The sequence below is a fragment of the Lampris incognitus genome, chromosome 7 (genome assembly GCF_029633865.1).
Source record: "Lampris incognitus isolate fLamInc1 chromosome 7, fLamInc1.hap2, whole genome shotgun sequence".
Classification (NCBI taxonomy): domain Eukaryota; kingdom Metazoa; phylum Chordata; class Actinopteri; order Lampriformes; family Lampridae; genus Lampris; species Lampris incognitus.
In genome coordinates this window covers 12,604,671-12,621,066 of record NC_079217.1, presented here as the reverse complement: position 1 = coordinate 12,621,066, position 16,396 = coordinate 12,604,671, and the positions used below count along the sequence as shown (strand labels likewise).

Below are 16,396 nucleotides of genomic sequence, written 5' to 3'. Positions count from 1 at the left end.
TTGAGAGGATTTTGCAGGTGGATGAATAATTAATGTTTCTGTCCGCCAGTGACCAAATATAACGGCTTAAAGACGTTACATTCTGTAAACGGTTGTTTCTAAGGCTACACGTGTGTGCATTAAACCTCTTTTTGAACGTTCCCTCTGTTAGACCGATGTATGTGTCTCCATTTCGCCGTTGTCCTCTCTCGTCACCGTAGCTTGCTGGATGACTCCTCTCGCCTGGCGTTCCGCCTCAGGGGGGCACGAGTCGTTCACACGGCACGTGCAGTTGGGGGAGTCCGTTTGTGATGAAGGTGTCGTTGATTTGCTCGTGATTCCTGTGTTGTGGGACGATATTATTTGTTGAATGTTAGGCATGCAGCTATAAGTAATTTTGATGGTGTTATTGAATATCTCCCTCAGTTGATGGTCCGGGGTAAAACACTTATCCAAAAGTTAAAAAAAACCCGCTCGCCGGTGTTTGTGGCCACGGTATCACTGTAGAGTGGGTTGTACCAGCTGATGTTTCGGTTTCTATTGCGGTTGTTGATTGGATGAATAGGCTCGATAGCCCTCAGCTAAGGGGCGGGGTCGATAGCCCTCAGCTAAGGGGGCGGGCCAGGCCCTTTAGTCGGCTGGTTAACGTTGTCGCCCGCGGTCCTGGAGGTACGGGTTCGCGTCCGGGATGCGGCGTCCCGAGCAGCCACCCCCCGCCCCAATCTGCTGCAGCATCTAATGGTGGGTTGTACTTGAGCTTAAAATTGTAGCTGCTCTTTTGTAATGCATCTTGGTATGGGGGTGTAGCTTCATTGAAGATGGACTCATTAGATGATCATTTTGAGAGTCTTCTATTAATGCTTTCTGGGACGTTCTTCAAGATGGGGGGTGGGTGGTTGCTTTCTCTGTGGACATACTGCAGCATGTTGTTGGCTTGGCTTGTATGTGCCGTACATTACATGTGCCAAGTCCAGAAATGTTTGTTTATATATATACACACACACACACACACACACACACACACACACACACACACACACATATATATATACACACATACACACATATATATACATACATACATATACATATACATATACATCTGCATACATACATACATACATACATACATACATACATACATACATACATACATACATACATACATACATACATACATACATACGCATATGCATATATGCATATATCCATCCATCCATCCATTATCTTAACCACTTATCCTGCTCTCAGGGTCGCAGGGATGCTGGAGCCTATTCCAGCAGCCACTGGGCAGCAGGTGGGGAGATGGGGAGACACCCAGGACAGGCCGCCAGGCCATCACAGGGCCGACACACACACACACACACACACACACACACACACACACACACACACACACACACACACACACACACACACACACACACACACACACACACACACACAAAACACAGCATTATTTATTTCTTGGCTTTCCAGAGAGCGAATTGAAAACCACTGGTATAAACAAAGAGAGCAATCATCAGCAAGAGAGGAACGTTTGCCTTTCCCATGTAAAAGCACAGCTGGAATGTTGTCTCTTTACCCTTTTTGTCTCGGCCATCACTCAAGCCATACTGTGCTTGCTCGCGTTAGCCCATCTGTGCCATTTTAATGTGAGGTCAGATGTTTACTGTTCACCTTTACTGTAGAGACTGGCCAGTCTGAAATTCGATAATTGAGTTTTGCAAACGAAAAAAAAAAAAAAACACCACAAAAAAAAAACAACGCTTGAGTGTTGCAATATACACCCTATATTGCTCCTTATGTACTCAACCTAAATCAGCAACTGTCACTGGAAGCAACTCTGAATCACATTATGCAAATTTTGTTGTAGACGCTGTCCAAATGTTCGAGACACTTGGACTCTCTGATGAATTATTCAGAGAGAGTTCACAATGAGTCTCAAAGCATATGGGGATGAGGGAGCTGATATGAAATATCATGCATGAAATCTGGAGAACAACTTCATAAAAGGGATTCACCAAGCAGGCTCAAAACCCAACTGTCAAGTCCAGCTTTGCAAATGTACCCTACATTAGAGAAACACATGCATATCACCTGCTTCCACCTCCTCTAATGTCTCTCGTTGTTTCTTTTTTCTCCTCGTGGATGTTGCTGCTCCTTTCTGAGAACCCGGCTCCTCTATCCTTGAAATAAAGGCCTCGGGTGAATCCTATTGCTTCTCATTAGCTTAATTCCCATTCTTGCTGGCTCCCTTTATTGCTTGATGATAACCTTCTCGTGCAGTGGCATTCAGGGTAAAGTGGTGTCCTGCTTTCAGGGGAATTGTATGCATCACAGTGTTTCATCATAGCGGTCCCTGACATCTAATCTGATCTCTGACAGAAGGTTTTCTGGCATTATCTCTGGATCTCATTGCTATACCAAAATTAATTTTCATTATTCAATGTATCCTACATACTATCTATTGCCATTTTAGAGTGATCACTGTCAGCCTATGGTGTCATAAGGCTCACTTATTTTGGGGCACTTGTGAAATGTGAAGCACAATAGCATAAAAAAAATCTGTGTGACGAATATCCCATTCAGCTCGAATGAAGAGATAAGCTGTAATTTGAGCCAGTCAGTTTCTATATAATTTTGTTGGAAGGATGAATTCTTCCAATCACCCCTATCACTGTGCTTCTAATTGATGTGATTAACATACACTTGAGTATCAACAGAAATACACAGGACTTGCTCCCTGAAAAGGAGATCATTGACTCCACGCTCTGACAGATGGAGATGCTTTGAAAGCCTGCCGAAAAACTGTGATGCAAATGGGGTTTTTCATAAAACACACTGGCCGGGTCGATGACACATTAATGGGGTGGGGGTAGACATCGTCCCCCATTCATAAATGAGCATTTGGAAAAATTTCACCTTGCTCTGGCAAGGTGGTATAGTTTCGATTGATGATTATCTTCATCAAAATTTTAATTCATCACAGGGATCGCTGGTTCAAATCCTCTTGTTACCTCCGGCTTGGTCGGGCATCCCAATTGGCCGTGTCTGCGAGTGGGAAGCCGGATGTGGGTATGGGTCCTGGTCACTGCACTAGCACCTCCTCTGGTCGGTCAGGGTGCCTGTCCAGGGGGGACGGGGAACTGGGAGGGACTAGTATGATTCTCCCACACGCTACATCCCCCTGGTGAAACTCCTCACTGTCAGGTGAAAAGAAGCGGCTGGCAACTCCACATGTATCGGAGGAAAGCATGTGGTAGTCTCCATTCCTCCCCGGATCGGCAGAGGGGTTGGCGCAACAACCAGGATGGCTCGGAAGAGTGGGGTAATTGGCCAAGTACAATTGGGGAGAAAAATGGGGGAAAATCCACAAAAAAAAAAAAACACAAAAAAAATCAAATGAATAAATAATACCTCTTAAAGTTATGTTTTGTCCATTTCTGTCTGTAATGTTGCTGAACCCTTGGGCCCCGGTAGGGCCTGTGCCCCGGTGGGGCCTGTTGGTTCAATAATTCATCCATGGCTTGACATGTAAAACCATGCATTATGGTGCACTGGCTATTGGAGCTTGATACGGAGGGAGGCGAGTCCACTCAGGAAATTGGACCTACTAGAAAAACTCAGCCGACCCTGGGAATCAAACCGGCGACCCACCAGTTAATGGCTCACTTCTCTTGGTGCCAATTGATTTGCTGCCCTGGTAAAAGCAGTAGAAGCATGGCTGCTCCAGTTACATGTAATAAGGTCTTCTGTAAATGCTTCCTCTTTCCCTCACGGAGTCCACACAAGCAGCGTGCTTCAAAATTAAGTCAATATCACCATAGAGGGGGCGCGTTGGTAGTTGAATCCTTTCAGTGAAAATCAAGTCCAAAATCCTTAGTCCATAGAACATCACTGTTAATCAAAGTCCAGAAAAACAATACAAACCTCATATTGCCACATGGACATAAAAAGGGAGCAAGGTTAATTGCGAACAAATGTTCTTGCTGCTCATTCTAATTCTGCCTGCCTCAAAAACCAACGCTGGGACCCATCGTTTGAGGGTCATTAAGCGAAAGTTTAAAAAGTAATAATAATCATGCTGAATGTGCTGTGTCAGATCTATGTGTAAAAAGGTCTCAGTAGGAATAATGCACACTTTCTTTTTTCTTCCGACCTTTCTTTATCCAGGGGTTTTGCTGAATGGTAAATGGATTGCCAATGTATAGTCCTTTTCTAGCTACAGCAGCCACTTAAAGTGCTTTACAATCAGTGAAGGCCTCACATTCACCCACCACCCACACACACACTCATACTCATACTCATACACCGATAGCAGCGTCAACCATGCAAGGCAGCAACCAGCTCATCGGGGGCAGTTAAGGGTTCAAAGTCTTGCTCAAGAACAGCTCACCTTTTTTGCAAGGAGACGAGGATCGAACCGGCAACCCCCCAGTTACCAGACGACCTGCTCGACCTCCTGAGCCACTGTCGCCCCTTTGCTGAGAACACGTGGTCTTTTTGTTGAGCATTGCCCTGCTCCACGCTTACATAGCCGGACATGTTCACACCTTGGAGCTGCCCAGAACAACAGTCTGGCACAGGAAGGACTCCACGAGAGCAATTTAAGAGGGGTAAGGGCCTTGTTACTGCTTGTTTTTTTTTTGTTTTTTTTTTGTCACTACTCTTTGAATATGTTGTACAGCAAATACATTAGGGAATGAGCAAGAGAAATAAAACAACAAAGTGGTGGCTCCATCCTTGAGCAGAAGTGGAGCAGTACAAGTTTGCAGAAAATTAAATCCGAAATCTGACAACCCCTTTCAAACAAACATAGAAAGAAAAAATGTGGCAATAGTGACTTTTTTGGGGGGGCATTTGTCTTTTTTTGAATAAATGCAATGCAGCTGCTGAGAGTTACCTTTGGACTGGCCCTTCAACAGTACAAAGAAACTCTTGATAAGTGACATGACAGGTTTTCAATCTCCTGCAAAAATATCATTCATGCTTCTCCAGCAAATTTTAAGACGACATTTGATAAGTTTTGTTTGTGAATTTGAGCAATTTTCTTTATCTGATGTTTCATTCAGTTTGACTGCATTATTTTCAGCGGTTAAATACATCAATCATGGAAGAATTGGATATCTGAAGTGCATGGCCGGATTAACCCACCAGGGGGCCCCGGGGCACACACTCCATTGCCCCCCCCCCGCCCCATCAGATAGGCTACGCAAACAATACTAAACATTGTTAAATGTAAAACTAATGCAAATACCCAACACAGTAGTCGATGCTATGCCAATCTGCATGGGATTCGGATGGCGACTACAAAGTACAACACAATTTTGAATCACAAAACAAACAAGAGATGAGAATAGCAACTCACAGCATCGCAAACATATTGTGAAGCCTTATTGTGTAGCTAGGGGCCCTGCATCAATAGAGACTGTAGCTTGGACCCTGCATCAGTAGAGACAGTAGCTTGGGGCCCTGCATCTATAGAGACTAGCTTGAGCCCTGCATCAGTAGAGACAGTAGCTTGGGGCCCTGCATCAATAGAGACTGTAGCTTGGGGCCCTGCATCTATAGAGACAGTAGCTTGGGGCCCTGCATCTATAGAGACAGTAGCTTGGGGCCCTGCATCTATAGAGACTACCTTGGGCCCTGCATCAGTAGAGACAGTAGCTTGGGGCCCTGCATCAGTAGAGACAGTAGCTTGGGGCCCTGTATCTATAGAGACAGTAGCTAGGGGCCCTGCATCTATAGAGACTAGCTTGGGCCCTGCATCAGTAGAGACAGTAGCTTGGGGCCCTGCATCAGTAGAGACAGTAGCTTGGGGCCCTGCATCTATAGAGACTAGCTTGGGCCCTGCATCAGTAGAGACAGTAGCTTGGGGCCCTGCATCAGTAGAGACAGTAGCTTGGGGCCCTGCATCTATAGAGACTACCTTGGGCCCTGCATCAGTAGAGACAGTAGCTTGGGGCCCTGCATCAGTAGAGACAGTAGCTTGGGGCCCTGCATCTATAGAGACAGTAGCTTGGGGCCCTGCATCTATAGAGACTAGCTTGGGCCCTGCATCAGTAGAGACAGTAGCTTGGGGCCCTGTATCAGTAGAGACAGTAGCTTGGGGCCCTGCATCTATAGAGACTAGCTTGGGCCCTGCATCAGTAGAGACAGTAGCTTGGGGCCCTGCATCAGTAGAGACAGTAGCTTGGGGCCCTGCATCTATAGAGACTACCTTGGGCCCTGCATCGCGACGCAGGGTTGGAACAAATGTCCCTTGTAGGGTATGACTGGGGATCCCTACTATACACAAACACAATATCCCTGACCTTTTGGGGCCCCTCATGGTCCAAAGGGCCCCAGGGCACTCACCCGGCATGCCCGGTCCATAATCCAGCCTTGCTGAAGTGTTGCTTTGGGAAAATCCAAGATTGGTTGATCATGGTTGCTAACATCTACCTTCTTCTTCTTCTTTTAGCTTGCTCCCCATTTCCCAGGGGTCGCCACAGCGGAGTGTACAGTTTCCATCGGTACCCTGTGAGAACACCGCACCAATGACAGCTGTAGTTAACCTGGGCCTCAGCCAATCCCATATGGAGCCTCGACCGATCCGGTATGGTCTTGTCAATCCGTATACTGATTTGGCAAAATTTTACATCGGATGTCCTTCCTGACACAACCGCTAACCCTGTGGACAGGGGCACAGGTAAAGGGCTGGATGCCATCCCAGTATTCATGGACTTGCAGCCATGCCTGTCGCTATGGTTACTACCATCTATCTAAACATCTGTAATTTCATATTTTATAATGGGTGTCATAGTGGTAGAACACCATTGAGGTCAACACTTACCTCGGATGATTCACGGCGCTCTATTTCATAATTGCAAATACGGAATTGGTAATTGTAATTAAACACAGTTACTCATATCAGTGCAACATAAGTCACTGTTCGTAGGCGTAAGCTATGGTGAATGCTCCATCTTTATCAAAGCAAGAAAGGATGACCACAGTCTACGCCTGGAGAGCTGATAAATCGAGAATGCACGTAACGCTCCGTAATCAGAGGCACAATGCCACAGTTACATTTCCTGTCTGCAACCTTTGATGTCCAAACCACTCATGTTGGGCACGCTGACATTCTTGGCTAGAGCTCAAACATATCTGTCATCTATTGAATGAAACGTGAGAATGCCGTTGCTCTGCGATAAACACGTTGTTCGGGTAATTGGAGATTAGAGGTTCATTCTGCCATCTCATTGACTGCAGTTAAGATCGATAAAATGTTGAGTACGAGTCACTAAGTGGCTATACTGTTAAGCAAATAAGAATAAATAGCAGGAAAGAAAGGACTGTATTGCACAATATGCCCTGTGCAGCCGTTCTTTTGCAGTGGTCCCTGCAGTTACAGCCTGGCACAGAAGAAGAAAAGCCACTTTATTTTGTCATTGCACCTTACAGCGAATTGTATTCTTACAATGAAATTTGTTCTCTCCATTTAACCCACCCTATTGTATAGGAGCAGTGGGCGGCTGCAGCGCCCGGGGACCAGCTCCAGTTCTTCTTTCCATTGCCTTGCTCAGGGGCACAGACAGGAGTATGAACCCTAACGTGCATGTCTTTTTGATGGTGGGAGGAAACCAGAGCCCCCGGAGGAAACCCACAGACACGGGGAAGACATGCAAACTCCACACAGAAAGGAGCTGGGACGGCCTGGGGTTCGAACCAAGGACCTTCTTGCTGTGAGGCAACCGTGCTAACCACTGGGCCACCGTGCCACAGATCTTCTCAATACATATCTCTGGAATACCTCACCTGCACGTTTGGTGATAAAACAGCCAATGAGCATTTGGAAACCATATCTCACACCATGTGGATTCTGGACATCCGGCAAATCAGGGTTTTTACACTTATCTCTCCGTCTTCTCTGTGGTGGCTTTTTTTCTTTCACTACATAGTCAAAGTGTGTTTTGGATCCAGTCTGAACTACTGTCATCAGTATGTTTTAAATGTGTTATTGAATCTGTATTGTCTTCCTGTGACCAAGCCATAGCCCCCCTCCTTTTTTGGGGGGGGGTCCCTCTAGAATCTAGACCATTCGTATTGTTTTTATTTCATTTTGCTATTTTAATCTCACCGTTTTGTGTCGAAAATGGAAACGTTACTCAAAATATGATCGAAGAAACAACGTATTTCCTCTCCGTTGTGGCGTCTCCTCAGTCTGTTATACTACCTTATACAGTGTCCTCTGCCGCAACAGTCGCAGAGGCTAAATGAACTGTCCCGGTCTGCAGTGGTAAACAGGGGCCTGTTTGCTCCATCTGTCCCCAACAGATTGCTCTTTAAAATCATACTCACTTTGTGACCTTTCAACCAGGACATTATTATTTGGTGGCTATGACAGCCTTTTTAACAGCGACTTGTTTTATGGTCCCGTTGAGAGAAAACTCTTACTGTCTTGTCAACTAAAGACCCCATCTATTTGTGGGAAACTCAGTTGTGATAGGGGGTTTCTTCTTCTCTTGTTTTAAGAGGTAACCTGATTCCATCTGGTCAATGTGAAAGTAGCATGTGACAGCAGGACAGGACAGGACACTGAACAAACGGCACCAAAATCAAACTTTTTCTCCACCCCTCCATTCGCCCCTCCCTGATTGTATCCGACCAATTACTCCACTTTTCCGAGCCGTCCCGGTCGCTGTTCCACCCCACTCTGCCGATCCGGGAAAGGCTGCTGACTACCACATGCCTCCTCCGATACATGTTGGGTCGCTAGCCGCGTCTTTTCGCCTGACAGTGAGGAGTTTCGCCAGGGGGACGTAGCGCGTGGGAGGATCACGCTATTCACCCCCAGTGCCCCCGACCGACCGAAGGAGGCGCTAGTGCAGCGACCAGGATACCCACATCCGGCTTCCCACCCGCAGACACGGCCTACTGTAGAGACGCCCAACCAAGCCGGAGGTAGCGCAGAGATTCGAACTGGCGATCCCCGTGTTGGCAGGCAACGGAATGGACCGCCACGCCACGCCACCCGGACGCCCCGCCAAAATCAAACTTTGACCAAACAGGTGAAACCATCGATGATAGTAAATAAATAGACAGATAGATAAATAAATAAATTAATTAATTAAATCACAATGTAGTACGACAAATTAATTTCAGCACTTGAACTGACAAGTCGTTTGTTCAGCAGGCACGCACGTGAGCGTTCAGAGACTGACGCACATCCTGCAGAGGAAGGAAGTCGGTTGCGGGCCATCATATTTTCAATCATAGTCCACAACTTTCAGCACGCTGCCAATGCAGAGGCATTCAGCGTGGTCTGTTGCCGTGTCGGTTTTACTATGCAGCCTCCGGTCCTACAGCAGTGCTGTGAGAAGCCGTGCTGTGACGCCCCCACTGGCAAAGAACAAAAAAAAAGCATTATTTCAGTCCATTACAGCCACACGATTAAGTATATGGCTGCTGTGTGAATGAAAGTTTTACTTTTGTGTGCGTGTGTGTGTGTGTGTGTGTGCGTGCGTGCGTGTGTGTGTGATACGGGGCACGAGGGACCGCTGAATAGTTTGGTGGCTATGAAAGTTATGTAATGCATATGCTATGGCCTTCGCAGTCACCAGATCCCAACCCAGCTGAACAGCTATTGGACCGACGTGTCAGACGGCGCTCTCCACCACCACCGCCAAAACACCAAATAAGGGAATATCTTTTGGAAGAATGGTGTCCGTCCCTCCAGTAGAGGTCAGAGACTTGTTGACTCTATGACAAGTCAATGCAACTTTATTTGTATAGCCCATTATCATAAATTACACATTTGTCTCGGTGGGCTTTACAGCAACACAGCATCCTGTCCTTAGACCCTCTCATCGGATAAGGAAAAACTCCCTAAAAAAAACAAAACTCTTTCACAGGGAGAAAAAATAGGAAGAAAACTCAGAGAGACAGACAGACAGACAGAGGGATCTCACCCAAGAAGGACAGAGGCGCAATGGATGTTGTGTTTACACATTTAAAGACTACAACACTGAAAGAGAATTATAATGGAATTATAAAGTATAATGTAGAAATATAATGTAGTGAATTCAGGGGACAACGCAGCCACAGGAACTGCCGCGGCCGGGAAGCGAACCCGTATCGCCCGCACCGCAGGAGGCATCGCTAACCGCTCAATTAAAGGTTCAGATTCGCCAACCAGCAGCCAGCGTGTCTTCTTATCCATGCACGTTACAATACGACTAATATGATGAGGAGGATGCCAAGCGGTGTCGCCACCGGAACAACCTGGGACCTGGGCCACGCGACCGCCATCACGATGGAGACCTGACAGGAGGACAGACCACAGATGCACACAGGGGAGACTCACATCACACCATTCACACACACGGGAGGAGAGACAAGAAAAGACATTAGTCTCACATCGGAGCGAGGGGAGGATAACATTGAAACGGGATATAGATTTATCTTCTTCTTCTTATTATTATTATTATTTCAGCTTGTTCCCTGTTTTTCAGGGGTCGCCACAGCGGATAGAACAGTTTTCATCGGTACCCTGTCAGGGCGCAGCACCAATGGCGGCCGTCGTTAACCCCGGCCTCAGTCAGTCCCCGTATGGAGCCTCGACTCGAGTGATCCGGTATGGTCTTGTCGATCCGCGTAAGGATTTGGCAAAATTTTACGCCGGTTGCCCTTCGTGACACAACCACCCACTCTATGGACGGGGGCCACTGGATGCCATCCCAGTATTCATGGACTCGCGCCCATATAGATTTATAATATATTGTGGCGAACGTAGAAGCAACGACAAAGGTAACTTTGCAGCCCCTTTATTGAACTCACACAGGAGCAAGAACCTGCAGAAATGTGACGCAATACATGGTGGTCATCAACTCGAACAACAAAGTTGTTCAGGGTTTCAGTTACAAGGTTACACAACACAACAGAATGACAACTACAATTACACCACAACAAATAGTAATCACATAAAACCACATAAAACACTTACAAAACATTTAATAACAACTGACAATCTGCACGCAGTGCCTGATGGGTAAAACAGGACAATTGGCACAATTCTGACGTGGTAGCAACTTCGCTGTAATATATAAAAAAAGAATCTGAACAGGAGGATGCCAAAGCAGTGTACCAGTTGCGACCAGCGTCACCATGGAGACCTAGGAGGACAGGCTACACAAGGGAGACTCGCATTGCATCAAAGACACGTCCTGAAACAACCGTCAGGAGTTCACATTAACAACAGCAACACACATGAATCCGACTAGCAAGGCTAAGACACAACTGTCAACTAAAGCTATATCGCCCGAACAGGGACTTGAACCCTGGACCCTCAGATTAAAAGTCTGATGCTCTACCGACTGAGCTATCCGGGCTCTGACCGTAAAGGAACATTAAACCTGTTCTTGATGCTTATGGCTGCCCAGTACCTTACTAGGACCTTTTATGATGTTTTTTTTCTTCTTCTTTAGTTTGTCACCTGCATGTATACACGCACCGTGTTGGCCCAATAGCCTCAGGATTTTTGTACTTTGCGTCACTCTGTCATCATTTATGAAATGATCCCCTGTTTTTCCTCCGTTATTTTACCTGCACTATCTCACGTCATTCTATCGTCACGTGTAACGTCTTCACTCTGTTTTATCAAGGTTTATTTTTCTCTCTCTATCTACCTATTTATTTAATCATATACTCCGCTCTTCTTTTTCTTACCTTATCGATCTGAGCACTTTCACTAAATGTAAAATAAACTCGCAGTGCATTTTAATGTATGAAATGAAGGTTGATCATTGTCTCTCAAAAAAAACCACAAAACAACTGTCAGCACACGCGAACACGAGCCCCCCCCTTCCTCTGACGTCACCGGCTCTCTCGTCATCTTAAAGCCGCGCCGCGCCGCGTCGCAGCGTCTCGCGATGCCTCGCCGCAGTTTTCGTACATCGCACGTGAAAAGCGTGTTCGCGATGGGTGGGTTTAACGCGACGCGGGGAGTCTGATTCGCTCTGATCTCGCCGCCCTTGTGTTGGCACACGTCCCCCCCTTCTCATGCCGCTATAGTCTTGATATTTCCCGGTCAGCGGCGAGTCGACGCTCGATTGCTCCTGCCTGGCCGAGACCATGGGAGACCCGGAGGATAAGGTTTCAGTTCCCGAGTTCAGCAATCTGCTCCAAATGGACCCCTATCTCAAAACCTACGCGAAGGACTTCCAGAGGAGGTAAAGAAAATGCGAGCTAAGGAAAATGAATAAACAAACAAATAAATAAATAGATAACCCCGGCCTTAATTGGCCGTTTCGTTTAGATGCACAGCAGCATCAGGGACTCACTTCTCTTAGTATGGACTTGACATTTTACGTGGTCGGGACGGCCGAACAGAGGTCGTCTTCCATTTTTAGGTTCATGTACACTGCGTAGAGCTCATCGTCGTCATCCCATTTCTCAAGTCTTCCGAATAACCCGGAATTTGGCCAAAATAGAGGCGCAGCTGGACGCCCGTTTACGACGACGGTCTCTGCGCATACACAACGTGAAAACCTGTCATTTGTTTTGCAGTCTCACGACTTCCTCTCACTTGACAGTCCCAGCGGCGGGTCCGGGGCTATCAAGTCAGCTGACAGCCGCAAGAGGAGGTGCATGACGCGCATATGTTTAGTATTGTCTTGGCACAGCCATCGCTTTTCAAACACTGGCATCGCAGCAGTCCCACAATATGAATCAGCTTCTGCTTATCGGCCCAGATGGTCGTTGTGTTTGCTGACACGCTCTCACCCACGTGACCCAAACCCAGTACCCCTTATTTGGTTTCTCACAGTGGAATTACTCACACACACGCGCACACACACACACACACACACACACGCACGCACACGCACATGCTGGATCTGCTTGGTTCCGTTTGCCCTAGCTTTTGCTTTTGCTGAGAAAGTTGGCAATAAAAGGAGCTCAGACAACAAGGGATTGACTGATGAGTCTACCCAGCATGATACCCCCACCATCACCAAGCCCCCCCCCCACACACACACACCCCACACCATTTCCCCCAGGTTAGGTCTCCCGTGTACAATGATCAATGTTGGGTTTGAAGTCTCAGCCATGGTCAGATAAGCTATAGGCTTTGTGGCAGTGAAGTGTTTGTTGTTATAATAGTCTGTTAGTCGATGAGTATTACAACCCAAACTTAGCACCCCACCCCGCTTGCATTTGGCAATGTCAACCTTGATTTGACTGCATAATTGCCTTGATATGATAGATTTTATTATTAGATATTTTTATGTAAAATTGTCATGTCCCAAAGGGTGTTACGTCCCATGACTTTGAACACTTTGGGGCCTTGCCTTTGAAATGTGCCTGACAGAATCAGCATACCATTACTTTAAATACGACTGCTCGAAGGACACAAAATACATTATGCTTCCGAGGAGCCAAGTCAGATTATATGAAGCTGGAAATTCGTAAACATCAGTTTTGCTAATTACTCGATTCAGTAACCCTTGGGCCTGTTTCTACCCCCATCATGATTCTAATCAGTCCAAAGGAGCTGCAGTAATTTATGCAGTGGTTAAATTCTGCACAAATATATGTGGGTTATATCTTTGTTGAGGTAAACCACTATTATATTTTCAGGGATTGCAGAGGTCAACCTGGGGTTGTTTTGTGAGCTCTGGACAACCCTAATCTTTCAAAGTAAATAATTGACTGGCTCTGAGAGTCAATAGCCCGATGAGAACTTATTTCATCCCTTGACTTTGCTTGTTATTAATTCATTTATTGTCAGTTGATGTAGTTGTTTGTTTTTTTTACATAGTGGTAACAACATTGTAATCGGCAGTTAAGTGTTGCAGTAAATTAAATGTGGCTTCAAAATTCTCTAAAGGAGTCATCATCATCAGTTCCGTAACCTATGGGGGTCATAGGAGCACAGCCGATGCCTCGACAAGTCTCGGTTGAGCCATCATTGTGTTCCAGTAGGGGCAGTACCTGGTGGTCTCTATCTCCTCTCCAGGTATGGATGGCTGTTGGTTCACAGAGGAACTCAGCCGCCCTTTTGACAGGTTTTGTTTTTAGCCCTGCTGGGTGTCCACACACCCTCCTCACAACAACCCAAGGGTTGAAGTGGGGGTGCCGGTTTAGTTGCCGACGACCCGACGGTTGCAGTTTAACGTCGTACACAGGACCCACTCTAAAGCAGTACAAAGTAAAATTTCTAAGCAAAATGACATGTTTGTCTTAACACAGCATCGTAAATGTTCTCCTCAGTCTCACTGCCACCCCAACATTGGACTCCAGCTTGAGAAAAAAATGATCAACATGATGCATGTGTAAAAGCACACCTAACAATACTCATCTCAAATTCATATTTCCATAAGCACATGATCAACCAGTGCCATAAAACAGTTTAATTTGAACTCTGCTTAGGAGTTTTACACCCTAGCTTTTATAAATCATTATCATTTCAGTGTCAGGGCTTGTCTCTTAATGTGGCAGGTGAGAGACTGCCTGCTTTGTGTTTGCGGCGTACAGGCAGGGCTCAGGCCTTGCGGAGAGATGAGCATGTCAGCTCCATCTCAGACACAGCTTGGGCTCGCCAGGCTTCACCGAGCTTCAGACGTGTCTCGCGCACTTGTCTCAGTGACGAAAGTTACATATAAATTATTTTACATACTATAGAAGCACTGGTGTGTGAAGGTTAATTCATGATCAGCCCCCTGTGTTCAAATCCCCAGAATCCAAACACGGGTTTGTGAACACTGGCACTGACATCAACCGCTTCCTCGAGCTGTGGTGTCACAAGGAGTGTGCTTCTCGTGCAGCGTGTTGTTAAGAAATCGGCTGGCTTTTCTGAAAAGAGACCCATGGCCAAGCTCACTGTTTAGATTTCACCACCGTGTCATGGTGAAATGGGTGCTAATGTCCGTTTATTGAACTTTGGTTTTGAACAACTACATTGCACAAGTGCAATGTGCAATGGGGGTTACTCTGTTCTCATCATTTTATCTATTCCCATGAGTTCATAATGTGGAATAGCATGGTTAAAAGTAACCCTTGTGCAAGTTGGTGTTATAAGCAAGGGTCATTATAAAGGGACAGTTGACACCAAAATCAAAAATACATATTTTTCCTCTTACCTGTAATGCTGTTTATCCATCTAGATCGCTTTGGTGTGAGTTGCCGAGTTTTGGAGGTATCTCGCATACAACTGGATGGCACTCGGCTTGTGTTGCTCAAAACACCAAAAAAATACATTTGAAAAACTCAACAGCAATGTCTCTTTCCATAAATCATGACTTGGTAACTCAAGATAATCCTCAGAACTTGTTGTGAGCAATTTCATGTAGGTGTATTTATCTCAAAGAAAATAGTTTCTAATGAAGGTATCACCAAAATGATCTAGATGGATAAATAGCACTACATGTAAGAGGAAAAAGATGTATTTTTGATTTGGGGTGAACTGTCCTTTAGAAGTTGATTGTGAAATCAACCATAGTCATATTATCCTAGTGGGCAGCACTCGTCATTTTGGATGACTTTGTTTAGCCTTCCTACAGTTTACCCTTGCTGTTGAGTAACTAACCAGTTCACTGAAAATGGCAAGTTGCAGCAAGTAAGAGCCTATATCTCTTGAATTAGCCCAAATGAAAGCAGGAAGCATCTCATGGGATTTGTTGATCGCTTTAGCAACCATTTGAACAGAGTTCAATATGTCATCACCAGAACTAATTTCACAACGAAAGTCCAGCATTAATCCCCCAAAGGGTGTTCTTTGTTGTGATTAAGAACATATTGGCTACAGTAGGTATGATATAGCAAGCAGTATGATTATTTTCATTCGAGCTCATCTGAAGCTGGTTATGCGTTGACAGTGTTTCGTGTAAGCCTACTGTAGCAACTTGAAAGCAGGTTTTAGCAGTTTATTTTGACCTAGCTTGTGCGTCATCAGAGATATCAAGTTACAAAGAAATGTTATGCTGTCATCTAGCAACCTTTCTGCAAATGTTAGAGTACCTATTTAACCCCATTCATGTACTATAGTCATACAATGAAATTAACAGCCTTTTATGAAAGTCACCTTGTCACTGGGCGATAGAATCCCTTGAGGCCATTTTAGATCAGGAAGTAAAATCTTTCGCTATAGTGTTTCTGCCAGTCTATCCAGGACTGTCCCTTACATCTCTTGTTCTCTGGAGAAAGACCTGAATGTCGCCTCAGCTGTTGATGTCTGTCATCAAAACAGCCGACCTGTTCTGTTGCCTAAGTCACACTATAATCAGACGTAATAAACTTTAGCAGTGTAACACACTGCAAGTCCTGTCTGAGGCACGGCCCCCTATGCAAAAAGTGAGCCCACCTGAAAGCTGCATTATGGTTCTCACCCTGGTTATACAGTAAGGTCAGAAATGCTTATGTTGAGGGTGTCCGGGTG

At 45.7% G+C, this 16,396-nt stretch overlaps 1 protein-coding gene and 1 non-coding gene across 2 annotated transcripts in view; one reads left to right on the top strand and one right to left on the bottom strand.

The window, feature by feature from the left end:
• Positions 1 to 11,278: 11,278 nt before the first annotated feature.
• trnak-uuu (transfer RNA lysine (anticodon UUU)) lies at positions 11,279 to 11,351 on the bottom strand. Its single transcript has one exon. It is a non-coding gene; the product is annotated as a tRNA-Lys (tRNA).
• A 573-nt stretch (positions 11,352 to 11,924) lies between these two features.
• Positions 11,925 to 16,396, top strand: part of gbe1b (glucan (1,4-alpha-), branching enzyme 1b) — a 103,908-nt gene continuing 99,436 nt past the window's right edge. The window contains exon 1 of the mRNA XM_056283246.1: positions 11,925 to 12,191. Coding sequence (XP_056139221.1) covers positions 12,094 to 12,191 — 98 coding nt within the window. The 5' untranslated portion in view covers positions 11,925 to 12,093. The remainder of the gene's footprint in view (positions 12,192 to 16,396) is intronic.